The following is a 22,186-nucleotide window of genomic DNA, read 5'->3' as shown; positions in this document are numbered from 1 at the left end:
GCTATACAAAAATAAATTGTATTGTATTGTATTGTGTGTGTGTGCCCTGTGGTGGGCTGGCGCCCTACCTGGGGTTTATTTCCTGCCACGTGCCCTGTATTGGCTCCAGCAGACCCCCATGACCCTGTAGTTATGATATAGTGGGTTGGGTAATGGATGGATGGATGGATGAATGGATGGATTTTCACAATCTGACCTTCTCTCATATCCAAAATATTGGCCTGAAAGTATGTTGATATAATGGACACAAGTGTTTATGGGCTTGTGAGCAGAACAACTGTCAGTTCATTGTTGGACATTTTATGGAAGAGCTGATTATTGTTACGCTGATGGACTTAAATCAAGTTATGGTCAACTTGCACTTGTTGCTTTGGCATCCCTTATTTACTCAACATTTTTTTCCAGTTGTCTTTACAAGCCTGGAGTGGTGCTTGAAATGTCAACTCCCAGCAGTCCCTTCAGTGGCTCTGATTGGTCATCTGCTGAGGGTGCAGGGGCTGTTGGGTACAAGGAGGCCAGCGCAATGTTTAAAAGGGGACTAATGTTACCAAAAAAGGTAGAAGTATTTAGTGTTTCATGTCTAAAGTTCCTGTCTGTCTACCTTCCGTTGTGATACCTGTGCTTTCTCATTTTTGTCCAGGATCGTTTCTGGGTCAGGGTCTGGATTGTCTACTATCTGCCTGTTACGTGAGGACTGGATGTGGATTTATGGCCATCCTGTGAAGAAAGGAGCGCTCCTGAACCCGTCCTTCACCATTTCAGGAACTACCGGTAGGACTATCTTTACATTCCCCTTCAACGTGCGGATCTCTGGACTATTTACCTTCATCTTTACATTACCTTAGTTGCCGTTTTTTCTTGGTCTTGACTGTGTGTGGTTATTGTTGTGGTTTGTTTTCGTGTTGATTGTACATCGCCGTAAGGGGAACTGGGGTGGGATCGTTGTTTTAATTTATTATTAATACATTTGTTGTGTTATTACCTGTGGCTTTTTTGTCTCTGCTTGTGAGTGTGTGAGGGTCAGGCCATGGCTGGGTGGTGCGTCCCTGGGATCTCCACTAAATAAATAAATAAATCACCATGTGAATCTTAGTGGCACCGGACCGCGACAAGCCCACTGACATGGTCAACCCACCTTTGCCTGCCACAATCTTAGGGGTGCGCAGGAACAGGCTTCCATGCTGCAAGTCCATCATCTCTCCCTTCAGCTTGTCCTCAATCACATCTACCAAAGCGAGTTCATCAACGAGTTCCTGAAGGGTGACACAAGAGAAGAAGGAATTAGAGGGGGGGCATAGCAAAGGCACACTTGGGAAATCTGCTGTACACGACTCCCTGCCTGGGGTTCATTAGAACATCTGGGATAAAGAAAAGGCCATTCGCCCTAACAAGCTTGTCCATCCTGTTCACTAAGATGATCTAAAATAACATCAAGTAGAAATACAAAGGTCTCTAAAGTCCTATTGCTCACAACACTTCTTGGTCCATGTGTCTATATGTTTCTGTGCAAAGAAAAAACATTTGTGTTAAATCTGCTCTTCACGTGTTTCCAACCCTGTCTCTGTGTTCTTGGTGTAGAATTTATTTTAAAGAAACAGCTGGCGTCTACTGTAGTAATTTCTTCATCATTTTACACATCAGCCATGTCACGTCTTAATCTCCATTTGCTTAAACTTGAAAAGGCTCAACTCCTTCAAACTCTTTTCATAGTTCCTACCTCTCAGTCGTGATCAATGTAGTTGCTCTCCTCTAGACTTTCTCGACAGCTGCTATGGTACTCCAGGTGAAGCCTCATCAGTGCGTCATAAAGCTTAAGCATAAACTCCTCTGACTTGTATGGCACACCTCAGGGCGCTATATAACCTAACATCCTATTAGCCTTCTTGATTGCTTCTATACACTGTCTTGATGCAGATATTGACCAGTCCACTATGTCTCCTAGACACACATAAGGTAGACTTTCAAGTTTCAGACCTGCTATTGTGTATTCAGATCTAACATTTTTATTTCCTATATGTAATACTTTACATTTACTTACATTAAATTCCATCTGCCAAATGTCTGCCCTCAAGTCTCTCTGTAACAATTTAACTGATTCTATATTACTGGCTGCAGTGGGCTGGCACCCTGCCCGGGGTTTGTTTCCTGCCTTGCACCCTGCATTTGCTGGGTTTGGCTCCAGCAGACCCCCGTGACCCCGTAGTTAGGATATAGCAGGTTGGATGGTGGATGGATGGATGGATGGATATATTATTCGCCCTTCCTCCTAGTTTGGTATCATCTGCAAACTTAACCATCTTACTTGTCATATTCTTGTCCAATCCATTTAGGTATATTAAAAAGAGCAGCAGCCATAGCACTGACCCCTGTGGGACACCATTTTTAACATCACCTAAGTCTGAAAGTGTTCCCTTCACCATAATGATGTGCTTCCTGTTTTTGAGCCAATTTTGTACCCACCAACACACCAAAATTTAAATTTCCACTGTTTGGGCGCAGCATAATCAGTAGGGCAAGGCTTGCCTTCAAATAAGCTTCAGCATGTAAAACGAATGGGTTGGTGCTACTGCCTCATGCATCCGATGCCCAATTATCCATGTGGAGTTTGCACATTTGCTCTCTGTTGCTGTGTAGGTTTTCCTCCAGTTACTCCAGTTCTCCTCCCAAAAACATGCATGATGAGTTAATTGGTGATTGTAAATTGGATTTGGGTGAGTGGGTTTTCATTTGTAGGCCCTGAGAAGGACTTCAGATTTGGTTCCCACCTTGTGCTCAATGCTGCCAGGATGGACTCCGGCTCTCCAAACTGGACTAATGACTTTGAAAATGTGATGTTATGTAACAATTAATAATATAAACATATACAGTTACTACATAAAGGCACTGAAGCATTAGTCTATTTTATAGAAAGTATTATTTTTTTCTAAAAGTGATTAGCAGGACTTTCATATCTATCTAATTTAGTGACTTTCATATCTGGTCTTCTTATATAGTGCCTTTCATATCTGTCTATTTATTTTAATAAGTGGCTCTGACATCTCTATCTAAATTACTCACCGCGGCCTGGTCATTCTGGCCCCCTAATCATCCCCCGTCTCTAACTGGCTAACTCTCTCTCACCACTTCATCACATAACAGCTCATGTGTGGGGAGTGTTCTAGACCAAAGATGGCTGCCGTCATATCAACCAGGTGGATTCTACACATTAGTGGTGGTTGAAGTGGCTCCCCACTCACTAAAGCGCTATATAAAATGTAAAGAGATATTATTATTAATATTATTGTTATCTATAACAATGGGTATGTAAAGGAAAGTGTCCAGTAAAAGACTGGCATCCCATCAGAATTACTTTGTGTGTAGTTAGTGAGAAGTAAAGCAAAATGACCCCTTTGATTGGCTAATGAAAAAGATTACAATATGCAAGGCAACTCAGGCGCCCCCTTCAGGCAAGCTGTATTGTCATGTGTGCAGGGTACGGTCCTTCAGCATGCAAAACATCACTATTGTTTGGCTCTATGATAAACAAAAATATTTAGAGTGCACTAGATTAAAGTCCAGAGTTTTCAGCAAGTATTTAAATAGTGGAATCTACAGAGAATGCCTCTAACAAATAATTAATATTACTGTCATATCTATATATATCTATCTCTAAGGCTAGGGATCTGCACTGGCAATCAGAAGGTTGTCGGTTCAAATCCCATAAATGCGAAAAGGGACTCTGCTCTGTTGGGCCCTTGAGCAAGGACCTTAACCTGTAATTGCTGAGCGCTTTGAGTTGTGAGAAAAGCGCTATATAAATGCAAAGAATTATTATTATTATTATCATCTGTTATTTACAGCACCTTTCAAGTCTGTCTATCTATCATTATTATATAGTGCCTTTCCTATCTATCTATCTATCTATCTATCTATCTATCTATCTATCTATCTATCTATCATTATTATATAGTGCCTTTCATATCTATCTATCTATCTATCTATCTATCTATCTATCTATCTATCTATCTATCTATCTATCTATCATTATTATATAGTGCCTTTCATATCTATCTATCTATCTATCTATCTATCTATCTATCTATCTATCTATCTATCTATCATTATTATATAGTGCCTTTCATATCTATCTATCTATCTATCTATCTATCTATCTATCTATCTATCTATCTATCTATCTATCTATCTATCATTATTATATAGTGCCTTTCATATCTATCTATCTATCTATCTATCTATCTATCTATCTATCTATCTATCTATCTATCTATCTATCATTATTATATAGTGCCTTTCATATCTATCTATCTATCTATCTATCTATCTATCTATCTATCTATCTATCTATCTATCTATCTATCTATCATTATTATATAGTGCCTTTCATATCTATCTATCTATCTATCTATCTATCTATCTATCTATCTATCTATCTATCTATCTATCTATCTATCTATCTATCTATCTATCATTATTATATAGTGCCTTTCATATCTATCTATCTATCTATCTATCTATCTATCTATCTATCTATCTATCTATCTATCTATCTATCTATCTATCTATCATTATTATATAGTGCCTTTCATATCTGTCTATTTATCTATCTATTATATATTGCCTTTGATATCTATCTATCTATCTATCTATCTATCTATCTATCTATCTATCTATCTATCTATCATTATTATATAGTGCCTTTCATATCTATCTATCTATCTATCTATCTATCTATCTATCTATCTATCTATCTATCTATCTATCTATCTATCTATCTATCTATTATATATTGCCTTTGATATCTATCTATCTATCTATCTATCTATCTATCTATCTATCTATCTATCTATTATATATTGCCTTTGATATCTATCTATCTATCTATCTATCTATCTATCTATCTATCTATCTATCTATCTATCTATCTATCTATCTATCTATCTATCTATCTATCTATCTATGTATTTTTCTAAATGACCCAAACACTGACGTCAGCGAAAGTCAATTGGCTGAAGAGCAATGCTTTCTTGGTGGGTGACTGGGGACTCGCATCTCCTCCGGCTCTTCCTGAGACCCTCCAATGGAACAAGAATGTCTTTAAGTACCTGGGAGTGTATTTAGGCACGGATGGCACCGCTGTAGACAATTGGGTGGGGTGGACAGATCTGATCCAAGCAAGGCTGAACCGTTGGAAGTGGCTTCTGAGGGACATTTCATGTAGAGGCAGGGTATTAATTCTGAATAACTTGATTGCCTCCATGTTTTGGCACAAGCTCAGGTGTGCTGATCCACCAGTAGCTCTGATCAAATCCGTACAGACGATCATCCTTGACTTTTTTTGGGACAGTCTGCACTGGGTCCAGAGAGGTGTGCTGCACCTACCAGTGGCAGAAGGAGGGCAGGGCCTGATTGACGTCAGGAGTAAAATCGAGGCCTTCAGGCTCCAGACGCTGCAGAGGCTGTTCTATGGTCCAGAAGGCCTGCCTTGGAGAGACCTGGCATTTGTACTTTTACACAAAGTGAACGAGTTAAAATTTGACAAACAGCTACTCCTCTTAGATGTTTCTAAACTAACTTTATCATTTCTGCCAAAATTTTATCAGTCCATGTTGATTACTTGGCATAGTAAGTTTAAGAGATCTTGTTTTGTTTTCGGTAATCTTCATTGTTTTTTGGAGGAACCTCTGATTTGGAATAATGTGCTGAAATCTCCTCTGCTCTGCTCATATTATTTCACCTCAGTCCTTATTAAAAATGGAATTACGAAGATTGGCCATCTTGTTAATAACCACACTGGCACATGGCACACTGCAGCACACCTCACATCGGTCCTGGGCGTGAGGTCTGAACGGCTCATACACCACTTTCTGTACCAGTTTAAGGAGGCCTTAGTCACCTTAGGCGCAGGGTCACTGTGCCAGAGCGTCTCTTCAGACAATACGATCTTCAACTCAGATGTGAAGGAGCCCGTCATTCAAGTCAAGCCCAACGTCACAGACTGCACCGACCAGCCGGGCTCCATTCTGAGATTTGGCAACTTAATAGACAAGCAGTATGACACGATGGGAAAAAATGAGCTCTACCAGGTGTGTGTTAAGGTGACTTTCTACAGATTTCTTAGAGACTTGCCAGACACACGGTGGAGACAAGAACTGCATGTTGGAGTGAATGAAATTCCAGCGTGGAGAACTTTTTACAAACACCCACTGCAAAAAAGAATTGGCGACCTACAATGGAGGATTCTTCATGGGGCTCTCACCACCAACTCCTTCTTATCGATTATTTCACCGGAAACATCAGACTGTTGTCCGTTTTGTCAACAGCGAGAAACTGTCTTTCACCTTTTTTTTAACTGCAAAAGGCTCGAACCATTTTTTACATTTCTCAAGACTCTCTTTGATAGAATAGGACTGTCATTGTCACCTGTTTGCTTTATTTTTGGTGTTAAGTATACTCTGAGACAGAGAAACAAGTGTGTGCTGGGCAATTATCTTCTGGGCCAAGCAAAACTCTCAATCCTCAAAACCAGGAGGAACAAAGAGAAAACCTCAAAGACCACCGATGTGCTCCTAATATTTAAAGTACTGGTGAAGTGCCGATTGAAGTTGGAATTCACATACCACCTCCTCATTGGAGACATGCAGACCTTCTGTGATTTATGGTGGCTTAGGGGTGTTTTATGTTCTGTTGAGAGGGACAAGTTGGTGACTGGGTGGTGACTTCTCCAAATGTCCTTCACAATATTTACATACTGGATGGTTGTAAGCCTAGAACAGGAGACGTCCTGAGGAATACAGTACTGTGTGTATAATGCAGAGTGATGTACGGAGTAGGAGACGAGTACAGGGGGAGTAAACTGATTATGAAATGTGTACTTATTAGGGACAATTATTTATATTTATGTGTGGATTAGGAGGCATATACAGGGAGTAGTGGTGTAATGAACAAATGATGAATCACTTATGTATTATGGAAATTCTGTAATATTAGGTGTGGAGTAGAAGGCGTGTACGGGGCAATAGTAGTGGAGTAATGCAACATGTTTATTAACTGCATTTTACTGCTGTGTTCATGTTTTTGTTATTGTGCTAAATAAAGTTTATTTTTAAAATTAAAAAATAAAAATTATCTATCTATCTATCTATCTATCTATCTATCTATCTATCTATCTATCTATCTATCTATCTATCTATCTATCTATCTATCTATTATATATTGCCTTTGATATCTATCTATCTATCTATCTATCTATCTATCTATCTATCTATCTATCTATCTATTATATATTGCCTTTGATATCTATCTATCTATCTATCTATCTATCTATCTATCTATCTATCTATCTATCTATCTATCTATCTATCTATCTATCTATCTATCTATCTATCTATCTATCTATCTATCTATCTCCTGAACTGCGCTGTGGTCTTTTGCATAGAAGTCATTTCCGGATGTTCACGTAGCGTTCACGTGTTTGCTCACAGCCCTTTTCTTTTCATGCTTGTCTGCCTCTATTGGATTTGCATGAGGAGAACAAAGGCAGTGTGGCTCTCTTTTTGACACACACACTATTTTGCTGCTGCTGTGAGGTAGCTGCACTTTACAAGAATCGACTTACAGCTGAGGGTGTTTTTTTGCCACTTTTTACAACCAAGAAACAACAGGACAGAAAACAAAGGTGCTAATGGTCACCGTCAAATCTGATGGGTAAACAAGTACCATCATATTCAGTTCAAAATGAGAAATTTAATTCAACCATTTGTTTACTGAATCTACTTTATTAAATTTTAGGGTCACAAAGAGCCTTATTTTATTCTGGCAGGATTAGCCCTAAGAACCAAGAGTGGGTGACAAATTTTACTCATTCAATAAAGGACCAAAATCACAAGGTGTCATTGACACCCATGCAGAGACAGTATTTTTAAAATGGTAGGCAACAGGCAACTGCCAGCATTGCGATTCGTCAGAAGAGTACCATCACACTGCTTCTTCTTTCCACTCACCTTTGAAAGGATGCTGATAGCGCAGGCCATGCCGACTGCACCTACTCCTACTATTGTGACTTTGCTGCGGGAACCAGCAGCCTCGTCAGTGTGCACATGATGAATGAGTTGTTCCTTGGTGCTGGCCATTTTCTAATAGCTGTTCAAACAGAAAAAAAAGAAATGAAATTAATCAATGGCACATCAGGTAGGTACTGTCTAGGAAAAGAGTTCTCAGTTGTGCTTAGAAACAATTCACCGTGATAATGAGGACACAGGACAATAGTGAAGCACTCCAGGAGGAGCACCTCAAAAATCACCTCATGTCTTTGGAGGAAGAGGTGGAATTTCTCCACAAAAATGGACAAACTGGTGATGAAGGCAGGCTCTATTGTAGGCATGGAGCGGGACAGTTTGACATCCGTGGCAGAGCGACGGGCGCTGAGCAGACTCCTGTCAATCATGGAGAATCCACTGCATCCACTAAACAGGATCATCTCCATACAGAGGAGCAGCTTCAGCGACAGACTGCTGTCACCGTCCTGCTCCACTGACAGACTGAGGAGATCGTTCCACCACACTATGTGACTCTTCAATTCCACCCGGGGGGGTAAACGGTAATATTATACAAAGTTATTGTCTGTCTGTATACCTGCATTGTTATTACTCTTTAATTTAATATTGTTTTTGTATCAGTATGCTGCTGCTGGAGTATGGGAATTTACCCTTGGGATTAATAAAGTATCTATCTATTATATAGTGCCTTTCACATCTATCTATCTATCTATCTATCTATCTATCTATCTATCTATCTATCTATCTATCTATCTATCTATCTATCTATCTATCTATGTATTTATCTAAACGACCCAAACATGGGTGCTTTTTCATATGAATGGGCCATTACAGAAGATGAAGGACAGGAAAATGGAAAGTATTTAGAAGGGCTAGGCACAGAATTGTCTTAATTGAACAAAAGATGAATACCAGAATAAAACCAATCATCACTCCACAAAACATAATCAAATAACGAAAGGTCAAATGCTTAAGTTCCTAATCTAAAATGTCTTTCCCTAACCTCTGAAGCAAAAAAAAAAGAAGTCAGAAAGGGTTTTGTCTTCAGTCCAATGAGTGTATGCTTGAAACAGCATGGCACCAATTTAAAATAAGATGACACGCATCCGTAAAACATCAGAATGAAGATTGAAAGCACATTAGTAAAGGTGAGCGGTAACTAATAAGAGTTTGGCCATATCCATACGAAAATAACAATTATGGTGCCCAGGAAGCAATTTTATAAGAAGAACTAAAAATATACTAACGCTGGGATCACAGCAGGTGGTAATATGGGGTACCCTGACACGCTCAGTCTCCCCGCAGATGGTGAATGGATTTTGCTCCCAGCCTGCAGAAGTTGTCAGACTTCCTTTAAAATTATTAACAGGCACGCACCATTGGCCATTTATATAGAAAACAGAGAAGTGCGGTGTGTAGATCTTCTAAATGATATGGTTCCTTATTTTGGTAAAATGTCATCTGATGTCTGAATTAAAATGTAATTTGTAATGTTTTAAATTATTTTAAATTATTTACTTTTTACTGTCTTTCATCACTTGTTAATTATTAATTTCAAAGGTCTAAGCAGCACTCCGGCAGTAGGCTGTTTTCAGTGATGTGCGCTGTTACTCTGCACACCACACAGCTTTATGGCAGCCATTATCTTCATTTACACACCACATCCTTAAATATCATCTGAAATTTATTTGAAAAAGAAAAGACAAATCTGTTGGAGAAAAACAGATTCTGCTGTAGGCTTTAGCTTTGACTTTTTGTCTGCTTACCAATTTCCAGTTTGTTTTGCCCTTACATTTCGCTTGTCTATTTGATATACAGAAGCCTGCTACACTGCCACTCTCCATTAAAAGGTGACATGTTGTGTGTTGATTAGCACATGCAAGAACTTCACAATTCTCCCTGTACATGTGACAATACTGACCCTATGAACCTAAATTATGCCACAAAATTTGAAAATGTTGATCTTCATAAACGTCTACAATTTAAAAAAAATTAGCAGAATGTTAGAAATGTATCAAAAGATATAAAAAGGAATAAAATCAGTTTACAATTCCTGATTCATTCTAGAATGCATTAGTGTAATTTCCAGGTTCTGTTTTATAGCAGAGCAACAGGAAGAGCAAAGTGGTACTTCAACCATCCTCTGACCCAGATGATCTTCTAAATACAAGAGATGTGTCGAGAGTACTGGAAGACTGAAAGGGGAGGAAGTAGGGCTCTACTGCTAAATCTTATGCAGCTTCACACATATCTTAAAGCAGTGGACAGTGTGCCCCATCAGTTATGATGTACATTATATTCTGGGGTCACTGATGGGACAAAGTAATCGTTCCAGTAGAATGAGGGGTTTTGTGTTCTTCTGCTCATATTCCATCTGCTATTACAGTAAAAACACTTTATGTCAAGGCTATTATTTGTTCCCTGTCTTCCTAATGAATAATTCATAAATATTCTCCAGTAGTATTACAAAGCTCAGATCAGATTTCCTTGACTAGAGGGAAACAGAAAAGACTAAATGAATTACAAGATTCTGTTTTAATTAGCTCGTAAAAATGGTTTCAAAATGCTTGATTTACTGTATGAAGAGGCCCCCACCCGCTAAATAAATAAAAGGGGAGCTGCTGTCATGTTTGCTCAAAGTCCTCCAGTGAACCAGGACTACACTTCCTTAGAAACGAGACCTGAGCGTATCCAGGTAAGGCCTTAAGTTTAGTTTGCACAGGCACTTGAATCACATTCCAAAGATAATATTCCACATTTAATAAGCTACCTGAAGATAATACACAGGACACTAACAGGTAGGTGTCATGGCAACCCTTTAAAGAAGGATAATATGGTAGATTTACCTGTACAATAGGTTCTTGCATATACCTGTATGTTGTAGTGCCTGTAAATGGCCCTATATTCAGAACGACTGGTCATGTCAGTACTGACATTAAAGGGGCTGCTGTGGAGACAGAAAGCAGCTTAAAGTTCTTAGAGATCCACACTAGATAGATAGATAGATAGATAGATAGATAGATAGATAGATAGATAGATAGATAGATAGATAGATAGATAGATAGATAGATAGATAGATAGATAGATAGATAGATAGATAGATAGATAGATAGATGGGCGGCACGGTGGCGCAGTGGTAGTGCTGCTGCCTCGCAGTTAGGAGACCCAGGTTCGCTTCCCGGGTCCTCCTTGCGTGGAGTTTGCATGTTCTCCCCGTGTCTGCGTGGGTTTCCTCCGGGCGCTCCGGTTTCCTTCCACAGTCCAAAGACATGCAGGTTAGGTAGACTGGCGATTCTAAATTGGCCTTGGTGTGTTTGTGTGTGTCCTGCGGTGGGTTGGCACCCTGCCTGGGATTGGTTCCTGCCTTGTGCCCTGTGTTGGCTGGGATTGGCTCCAGCAGACCCCCGTGACCCTGTGTTCGGATTCAGCGGGTTGGAAAATGGATAGATAGATAGATAGATAGATAGATAGATAGATAGATAGATAGATAGATAGATAGATAGATAGATAGATAGATAGATAGATAGATAGATAGAAGGGGAAATTCACATACTCCAGCAACAGTATACTGACAAAAAACAATAAATTAAAGAGTGATAAAAATGCTGGTAGGAGTGATCAATGAAATAGAGAAAAAGATAGTAAGATAGATAGATATGAAAGGCACGATATAATAATGATAGATAGATAGATAGATAGATAGATAGATAGATAGATAGATAGATAGATAGATAGATAGATATGAAAGGCACTATATAATAATGATAGATAGATAGATAGATAGATAGATAGATAGATAGATAGATAGATAGATAGATAGATAGATAGATAGATAGATAGATGGATAGATATGAAAGGCACTATATAATAATGATAGATAGATAGATAGATATGAAAGGCACTATATAATAATGATAGATAGATAGATATAAAAGGCACTATATAATAATGATAGATAGATATGAAAGGCAGTATATAATAGATTGATAGATATGAAAGGCACTATATAATAATGATAGATAGATAGATAGATAGATAGATAGATAGATAGATAGATATGAAAGGCACTATATAATAATGAGATAGATAGATATAAAAGGCACTATATAATAATGATAGATAGATATGAATGGCAGTATATAATAGATTGATAGATATGAAAGGCACTATATAATAATGATAGATAGATAGATAGATAGATAGATAGATAGATAGATAGATAGATATGAAAGGCACTATATAATAATGAGATAGATAGATATAAAAGGCACTATATAATAATGATAGATAGATATGAAAGGCAGTATATAATAGATTGATAGATATGAAAGGCACTATATAATAATGATAGATAGATATGAAAGCCAATAGATAGATAGATAGATAGATAGATATGAAAGTCACTATATAATAATAGATAGATAGATAGATAGATAGATAGATAGATAGATAGATAGATAGATAGATAGATATGAAAGGCACTATATAATAATGATAGATATATAGATATAAAAGGCACTATATAATAATGATAGATAGATAGACTTGAAAGGTGCTGCAAAGAACAGATAATAATAATAATAATTCTTTGCATTTATATAGTGCTTTTCTTGGCAGGATTCCATAGATAAATAGATAGTTGGATGTGAAAGGCACTATATAATAGATAGATAGACAGGCCCAGAGAGCTGTGTCTATCAAAACTATCTATCATGATAAGTAGACCTCAGCCGAATTTGTTTGTTTCCACAGATCCTCGCTAACTTTAATAGACATACTGACTAGCAGCAGTATACTGTAGTCTGCTTTTCTAACTGTAGCAAACTGCAAGTCTTTTCAATGGTTCGTTAGAATTGCTGAATTCATAACTAGAGCCATTCACAGAGGACATGTATGACAAAAGATGCCTTTGGAAAGCTCTTTCCATTTTCATACCTCATAAACCCCAGCAATATACTGTTTGCCCTCACGTCATCCAGCAAGAAATATATCATATGTGATGGATGGCCATGGCCACTACCCGGCCAGGAGAGAGCATCCACAAGACTTCCTGCACTTGGATGCTAGAGGGCAAACCCCCCTGGGTGGCTGTGGCACCACGGATTAACACCTGGCCTTCTGGGAATTGGAGTTTGATGCAGCCCTGTTGGACTCTATGGGGGTTGCTGGGGGCTGCAGAGATGGCAGAGCCCGGCTATGTTGGGTTTCCATCACAGTAACGGGGGGTAATTCCAGTTAACCCTGATGAGCCACCTGGAGCACACCCAGGTGTAACATAATATGAGCTGCCTCACTCCATTTGGCGAGCCAGATCTGGAAGGAAGAGGGATGAAGTTTGCCCATGGAGGTGTGGGAGCGGAACAAGGAATAGAAAGAGAAGGAAAGTGCTCTGGAATGGTATATCGGTGCTTTATACTGTGCTGCTGTGGGGAGGGAGGGAGAAGCGCTTCCCCACTTGTAAATCAAACATGTGGTGTGCTGCACTTGTGCATAGCGGCTGTGTTTGTTAGGGTTGGGGTGTCTGTAGCGCCTCATGGTGGTTTACACATAGTACTCAATGCAGCATCAACAGACCCTCAAATGCTATCTACCCCAGGTCATTAAATGGCTAAATCCCATTGGCCCCATCTAACCATCTACTTAACCTGTGAGCAAGACTTGATGGATGAGCTTCTCATGTTCTCATGGTTGGTAATTTACCGGTATGTCTGCTGTGCCCTATGCCCTATTTTTGCTTCACGCAACAAAGCAATCATTTCATTTCACTGCACTGAAAAGTATTAAAGTGAAGATCTTATGTGTCTGAAACTCTCTTACCGCATAATAAATGCATCACCACATAACGCACATCAAAAGGCTCCTAAAGTTATAGATCCTCTGTTTCAAAAAATGAATGGCAGTCTATCCAGTACGGGCCTCCAGATTGTACAATGTGAGCACTCTGATAAAGCATTTCTTCAAGGCACTGAGGAGAAAAGCCAAGCAAAATGACACCTTTTATTGGCTAACTAAAAAGATTACAATATGCAAGCTTTCAAGGCAACTGTCATTTTGCTTGGCTTTTTCTCTACATTCATAATGGCTAACACGGTACAACACCCTAGTACTTAAAGTACTTAATGTCTATTTAAAAGAGTGTGGTAGACAGTAGGACTTCAGAGACCTTCAAAACTCAACTCGATGTTATTTTAGAAGAAATAAGGGGATAGGACTGGCGAGTTTTGTTGGGCCGAATGGCCTGTTCTCGTCTAAACTGTTGTAATGTTGCATTAGGAGTATGAATTATGTAATGTATGTAACTGTCCACTGAACCTCAGACATCTTGGACCGGTTTCTTTCACATGATTGGGTGGGTGGGGGGTTACAGTAGCCTAAAAGCAGCTACAGAGCAAAATGGCTAAAAATATCTACACTGGCATCTGGCAGTAAAGGTCCTTCTGAGTTTCATGTGAAAGACCAACAGTGGACTAAATCTTTAAATGACAGCTGACTTGTGACCTTTTGGGAGTCTGAAATGGGCTTGTCAAAGCAGCCAAAATATCACTCGAACGACTCGCTAGAAAAGTTCATTAAAGGGACCCGTCCTGTCCAGACGGACCGAAACAAAATACAGACTTGGCAGATGTGTTCCTCAGCAAGAGGTTATGCACACTCCTCTTCATGTGTCACAGACTAATGTACCGTAACTCATAATTGTACTAAAGTCAATTTCCAAACTACCCTCTGATCTGAACCCACGTTGTACACTTGGACATGTCCTCAGTTAACTTGTTTCTACTCATCTATACAACACACGATAACTTAACAGACAGCAGCTAAGGACGATAGTTGTTGCTTGTGCCACTGATCCATAGAGGATACTTTGCTGCTTTAACAATATCTGGAAACTTCTATAATGCTGATATCATTCTGAGTTTATTTAAGTAAGGAAGGCAGAAGTTTTCAGGTGAGGTAGTAATACTCATTGATCAGGACGCTGCTGGGGGGGGAGACGTATTGCATTCTAATTACCACAATCAAGTAAGAATTTCAGGTGGCACAGTGGCGCAGTGGGTAGCGCTGCTGCCTCGCAGTTAGGAGACCTGGGTTTGCTTCCCGGGTCCTCCCTGCGTGGAGTTTGCATGTTCTCCCCGTGTCTGCGTGGGTTTCCTCCCACAGTCCAAAGACATGCAGGTTAGGTGCACTGGTGATTCTAAATTGTCCCTAGTGTGTGTGCTTGGTGTGTGTGTGTGTGCCCTCTGGTGGGCTGGCACCCTGCCCGGGGTTTGTTCCTGCCTTGCGCCCTGTGTTGGCTGGGATTGGCTCCAGCAGACCCTGTAACCCTGTAGTTAGGATATAGTGGGTTGGATGATGGATGGATGGATATTATTTTCAACTTTTTAGTCTTGGGTTTGTTTTACTATAATTTTGTAATCAATATTTTAACACTTCCTTTAATATTTCTATCCATTACTAGTGCCATACTGAACTATTCTTCATATGATTTTTAATTAATTTTTTTTTTTAATTTTTTGCATTTATATAGCGCTTCTCTCACTACTCAAAGCGCTCAGCAGTTGCAGGTTAAGGGCCTTGCTCAACTGCCCAACTGAGCAGAGTCCCTTTTCGCATTTACGGGATTCAAACCGGCAACAATCCGATTGCCAGTGCACATCCCTAGCCTCAGAACCACCACTCATTTCTTAGTTAACATGGATTAATTGATCAATTAGTGAAATTGATTATTGATTCATGTATTGTCATCGGCTGCAGTGGGCTGGAGCCCTGCCTGAGGTTTGTTTCCTGCCTTGCGTCCTGTGTTGGCTGGGATTGGCTCCAGCAGACTCCCGTGACCCTGTAGTTAGGATATAGCGGGTTGGATAATGTATGGATGGTTGGATGGAAATAAGAATTTCATTATACTCTGTACACGTGGCAATAATCACCATATAAACCTATGAAGTTATGAAGGCCTAAAATGGGAGGGCTTACAAATTGTGCTAAACCTGATTCCACTGACAGTAAGTTTTGCTGCTGTTCCGTATAACAGGGGTTGCCAAGTCCAGTCCTGGAGGGCCGCAGTGGCTGCAGGTTTTCATTTTAACCCTTTACTTAATGAGTGACCTGTTTTTCCTGCTAATTAACTTCTTTAGAACTCATTTTAATTGACTTGCTCTTGAAGACTTAGGCCCCATTAATTGTTTCTTTTTCCTTAATTAGCAGCCAAACAATAATGAGATACAAAATGAGCCAAAGCAACTGGTGTCCATCATACAATATCTGAAAATAAAGAAAGATGAAGGTCTCAGGAATGTCAATCTACTCAGGTCCCCAAAACATTTTAACAGGGCTCTTAGAAAAGAGAATATTTTGGAAATGTCTGCACCACAAGAGCAGCAACAAGCCACAGAATTAAAGAACGGGTTTAATTAACGACAAGAATCGGCGCCTAATTAAGCAACTAGTTGGAGTGAAATTGGTTGGAGTTTGAGGCCCTGACTTAGTTGGTCTTCTGTTGGCTCCCTCACTTCACATTTCATTTCTGTTTCGGTGCCATTTAAGGAAAGAAATGAAGCAATTCAGAGGAACGATGAAGAAATTCAGGCGAACAAATCTTAAAAAAGCAATTCAATTAAAATGAAATCACGAGAAGTTAATTAGCAAGACAAACAAGGCACTCAATAATAAAAGGGTTAGAATGAAAACCTGCAGTCACGGTGGTCTTCCAGGATCGGAGTTGGCGACCCCTGGTGTATAATAACCCCTGCCTGGTTTACAGTCAAACACTGTTGCTTCTGCTCCTCTTCTTAGCAAATAGCTTTCTTCATAAACTGGGAATAACCTGACAGACTCTCTACCGTTCCCATTAGATTGGAGAAATTGGCTAAATCTTTTGTAAATTAATAAAAAAGAAAACGTTACGGTGACAGCAGGTAGATTTAACAAACCATAAAAGTTGTTCCTGTCTGGAAAAAAAACCCTTTGAAGATATACTGCATTCCATTTATCTAGGAAGTCGGATTTGTGGGAGCTGGGAATGACGTCACACCCGAGTTGAATGTGTTCCAGTAAAACATTTAGAAGACCAATATGGATGTGTCCAGGAAAAGCCTTGTTAATCTTGCTCCATCAGAATAAATAGCAGTTGATTGCAACGCATCATGCTGTATTTTTGGGGTATCTCAGCATCTTAGCAAAATGTCCACAGATAGAGGTTGTCCAGTACTGTGTGTACGACTGAGTTAATGAGACACAGACAGACAGGAGTGCTAATAAACAGTTTAATACTACAACTTTTACAAAAGTTCACGTTGTAGTCGGCATTTTGGATCAATGTCATGATCTGAATCTGACAAACTCGGACTTGATAGACCATCCCTGAGTTTCTTGAGTTGGGAATCTGACTTAAGGGGGCTTTCCAGTTGAAAATTCCAACAAAGAATTTGGAAATTCTGACTTCCCACTTCAAATGGAATGCAGCAATAATCCTACTCTTGCATGTACATGTAGCTCTTATCAAATCTTTTAATTATGGGGGTTTATTATTTTGGGTTACTGTTTTAATCTATTTGGCTAATAATGTTTTTGATGCAATTATATAATACCAGTAATGGCCCACTGTACGATAACATGCAGTGAATACACTTGACTTGAGCATCCATAGTTTTCCTACTCTTCCTCTGGACGTTTACCATGCGTTTGCTCAGAGGTTGATGCACTTGCTGTTTCCTGAGCAGCTCTTCTTTTCTTCACCCTAGCGGCCTGCTGCTTCTCTTCTTTCATTGGCATCTTTTCGCATTAAAACTGGTTAAGTCAGTGTTCGTGTTGCAATTACTTAGTACGTATTCTTTAGTTTGTCACTTAAGCTGGCACTTAAGTCTTCAATCTGCCTCACGAATGATTTAAGATATGAAGAGGTAGGGGAAGTGATGGCGAAGGTGGTAGAGATGAGAACGGCACCCGTACGCATGGCTCTACTGCCGAGAGTTGATTCTACAATAAAATAAAAATAAAATGAGGAATAACCTTGGAGGTCAATCATCACCCTGAAAGTGGATAGCAGACGTCACGTAGAAATGCGTACCAAATTTCAGGTCAATACGTTAAACGTTTTGCGAGCGACAGGTAAACAAACATCCACGGTAGCGTATTATATAGAAAGACTAGTAAAACTAAACAGAAAAACTACAAATATATTGAGTTTATAAAATATAACTGAGTAACATCCAACAAAAAACTAAATTCAAACACCAAACTAACATTGCAAGGCATACAGTTGAAATTTGATGGTCAGCAATTACATCTGCGAACGCAAAAATACACAGATTTTATATCCATGATTCTATCTGAAGGGCGGCACGGTGGCGCAGTGGGTAGCGCTGCTGCCTCGCAGTTGGGAGACCTGGGGACCTGGGTTCGCTTCCCGGGTCCTCCCTGCGTGGAGTTTGCATGTTCTCCCCGTGTCTGCGTGGGTTTCCTCCGGGCGCTCCGGTTTCCTCCCATAGTCCAAAGACATGCAGGTTAGGTGGATTGGCGATTCTAAATTGGCCCTAGTGTGTACTTGGTGTTTGTGTGTGTCCTGCGGTGGGTTGGCACCCTGCCCGGGATTGGTTCCCTGCCTTGTGCCCTGTGTTGGCTGGGATTGGCTCCAGCAGACCCCCGTGACCCTGTGTTCAGATTCAGTGGGTTGGAAAATGGATGGATGGATGGATTCTATCTGAAATTTATGATCTTTTTTTACATCTACCTATCTTATAAACGCTACATCAATAGAAATAATACATATACAGTATATAGTTAAATTACACAGTAATTCAAGTTTAAAGTGTGTATATATAAATATATGTGTATGTGTGTGTATAGTATATACAGTATATATAGTATAAACACACACACATACATATATATATATATATATATATATATATATATATATATATATATATATATATATATATATACACACACATACACACGTGTGCGCATGCATGCCAAATATATAGTGTGTGGTTTCAGTGAACAAATGGGGAAGCGTGGTGTTCTAGGGCAGGGGAAGCTCCAACGTCTAAATTAAAGAAAACCACACCCACTCTAGTAAATGTTATGTCATCACAACAGCTTCCATCTTACTGCAGAGTCCGCTCATGCAATATTCATGTCAGAGGTTTGTGCTTTCCTGTATAGAAGGGTAGCTGGCTGTGTGATGAATATCACTACGTGTGGTTAGACACATTCACCAAGTATAATGACCTATTTATTCACATGAGGCAAAAGAGAGAGGGTTGTTCTTTTCTTCTCAGCTAGATAGGAAATAAAATTAACCAAATATGACTTTTGACATTGTAAAAACAATATGAATGGACCTTTTCGGTTTGCAGCATTAGGAAAGTTCTGATCATTGGCTTTGGGTCTGTAACATTGTATCTGAACCTATCAAATTAATAAAATAAGTAAAACTAGTAAAATGACACATATTGCAATATTAGATAGATAGATAGATAGATAGATAGATAGATAGATAGATAGATAGATAGATAGATAGATAGATAGATAGATAGATAGATAGATAGATAGATAGATAGATAGATAGATAGATAGATAGAGTTGTGGAAATCTCTCCTCTGTTTTCATAGAAGTCATTCACTTAGACCTAGACTCAGTGTTTCATTTTAAGATTAAACTGCGCTCACTTCTGAGGTCCTACAACTGCAGAAAGAATTTCTTAACCCATTTATCCAGGGCAGGGTTACAGGGCAGATTGATTCTGTCCCAGGGTGCAAGGCAGGAACAATCCCTGGACAGGGCACTTGTCCATGACAGGGTGAACATACACATACCCACTAGAGACAGTTTAGTATCACCTCTTTCCTTAACCTGCATGTCTTTGGACTGTGGGAGGAAACCAGAGCACCCAGAAGAAACCTATGTGTACATGGAGAGAATATGCAGACTCTATCGCACTGTGAACCCTGGGTCTCCTTATTGCAAGGCAGGAATGTGCTACTGTGGAAAGCATTCACTTTCTGAAATTCAAATTATTCCAGAAGCAAAGACCTCCTTATTCCTCACATTTTCTGGGTGCAGGCCTTGTTCTAAGCCATAATCAAAATGTAGATTTTATCAATAAAATATCCTGGGTCTCCTTATTGCAAAGCAGCAGCACTACAACAGTGCTACTGTGGAAAAAAATAATTTAATGAAATTCTAAATATTCCTAAAATGAGGGCATCCTTGTTGCATACATTTTCATAGTGCTGGCCTTTTCCTAAACCATGATGGAAATGCAGATTTTATCAATAAATCAGATATGATATTCTTATTATATGATTAATTCTGTATAGAAATGTTTATTCACATGCTTAAAGAAGGATCAAAATGATATTTTCCCCTGAATGTATGTAGAATGTATTTTACACAGAATGCACAGGTTTCTACTATTTCATAACATCAATAGTAACCGAGGTATGAATAAATAATATGAGCTACATATAATGAAACGCCAAAAGAACTGATATAGAATGAAAACAAAACGGAATAAATGAGACCACGATATAAGCGAGGAAAAAAATCAGATAAATTAGAGTCTATGGCAGAAAACAACGACAGAAATAAAATGAAATTTAAAGCAGAGGAGCAAGCACCCCTAAATTGAACCGAGGCCAAGCACTTGAGCCGGGAGCTGTCCTTCAAAAAATATCCTGAGATGACCTTCATTTAGAGTCTCTGACCTTACTGGACTCCAGTTACAGGTGTTCATCTTCGCAAATAAAAATGAAAGATATTTAAATGTTCTCCGCCTGAACGACCACTAAAAATTAGTTTAAGGGCATTATATTTCGTTTTTTTTTTTTTTAATCCAATTCTTGGTGTTCAATAAGGAATTAACCTTCCTGACGATCAGAGAAGGCATTCCGAAAAAAGCTAACCGGTTTTCTTTGCCTTTACGGAAAGAGTCACCTGTTAGTGATGTGTGTTTATACAGATATTATTTGTGAAATTAAGAAAGTAACCATGCCGCATTATTTTTTTATTATATCTTTTCTACATGGGCCTCCCTCACAAATTTAGATTCGATGCATAATAAAATGGCATCACGTAGCTTTCACAGTATGTCAAATATAAAAATGCACTAATAGCAATGCACGTCGAATGTTTTAGCCAGATTTGCCCTGACAATCGCCTACTTACCACAATCTGAAGCGCAGATCTCTTCAACCCCTAAACAGAACCGGAATCCCCGAGCAGAGATGGAGCTACGTGCCGTAAGCTGTCCTTGACAATTCACCCAGACCCCCTCCCCTTTCACCGTCACATGCCTAAAAAAAACCGTTACTCTGCGCCGAGCATCATATCGACGTCACAAAAACGAAACAGCGCTGCTAAAATAATTTGGAAGGATACAAGCGGGTGTCAGAAGGTTGTAATAAAGAACGCAGGTGTTTCAAAGATAAGCACTCCCGGTGAATCTTTTTTTAAAAATGTAATTGCAAGCTCGTCAAGTCCTTTGTTAATTTTAGGCACAATACAGATGGGACAAGGTGTGGGGGAGTTAGTAGTTTACCTTGTTTCTTTTTTTTTCCGGCTTATCGAGATGATGCGATGTGGTGCTGAGAACTGCTTCTCCCGGCTATCGGCGAGCGGACGACTCTCCCACACTCTTTCTCTCTGCAGCGAACCCGCAGTGAAGAGGGCGGGGGCGGGGCTCCAAGTATTTACGTCGATTCGCTGCGATGACGCGCCTTTCTTATTTGCATATGTGCCACACGGTAGGTGGCTTGGAATACCAGATTTGTGTGCCCTCAGTCACGTCTCTCGAAGCTGCTGCGCCTGCGTGAGTCTTCAGAAGCTCAAGGGCGCGGGCGGGAAGGAGCCGCAGTGGCCGCGGCCGGAAGTGAGCTGGTCGGTGATGCACCGTCCAGACGTGCGGTACGAGTGAGGGCTGGAGGGTGGAGGAATCACACTAAAGGAGGTGTTTGTTACGATCTCTAACGTTTATTTTTAAATGTTATTTGGCTGCAGCAAATTACTTCAATAAACTCAACACTTCATCCCACTCATTTTTTTGGCATCACTGAATCAATCAATTTTCACGTAAACAGCTTCGCACTGACTTTTTTAAAGTGAAAACTGGGTGAGTAATATTACTATGCGGT

General features: G+C 39.6%; 1 protein-coding gene across 2 annotated transcripts in view; it reads right to left on the bottom strand.

Annotated features, from left to right (window-relative positions):
• Positions 1-21,727, bottom strand: part of ldha (lactate dehydrogenase A4) — a 43,113-nt gene extending 21,386 nt beyond the window's left edge. Inside the window, exons 1-3 of one of the 2 annotated variants that reach the window (XM_028796040.2) lie at positions 21,595-21,727; positions 8,001-8,139; positions 1,136-1,253 (exon numbers count right to left, since the gene is read on the bottom strand). In XM_028796040.2, coding sequence (XP_028651873.1) covers positions 1,136-1,253; positions 8,001-8,129 — 247 coding nt within the window. In that variant the 5' untranslated portion in view covers positions 8,130-8,139; positions 21,595-21,727. Of the gene's footprint in view, positions 1-1,135; positions 1,254-8,000; positions 8,140-21,221; positions 21,328-21,594 lie in introns of those variants that run through there. The other variant, XM_028796041.2, reaches the window with a different exon arrangement.
• Positions 21,728-22,186: the final 459 nt, after the last annotated feature.

Source organism: Erpetoichthys calabaricus, chromosome 2, assembly GCF_900747795.2.
Source record: "Erpetoichthys calabaricus chromosome 2, fErpCal1.3, whole genome shotgun sequence".
Taxonomy (NCBI): Eukaryota; Metazoa; Chordata; class Cladistia; order Polypteriformes; family Polypteridae; genus Erpetoichthys; species Erpetoichthys calabaricus.
Note: the sequence above shows the minus strand (reverse complement) of the source record. Positions and strands in the feature narration are given on the sequence as shown.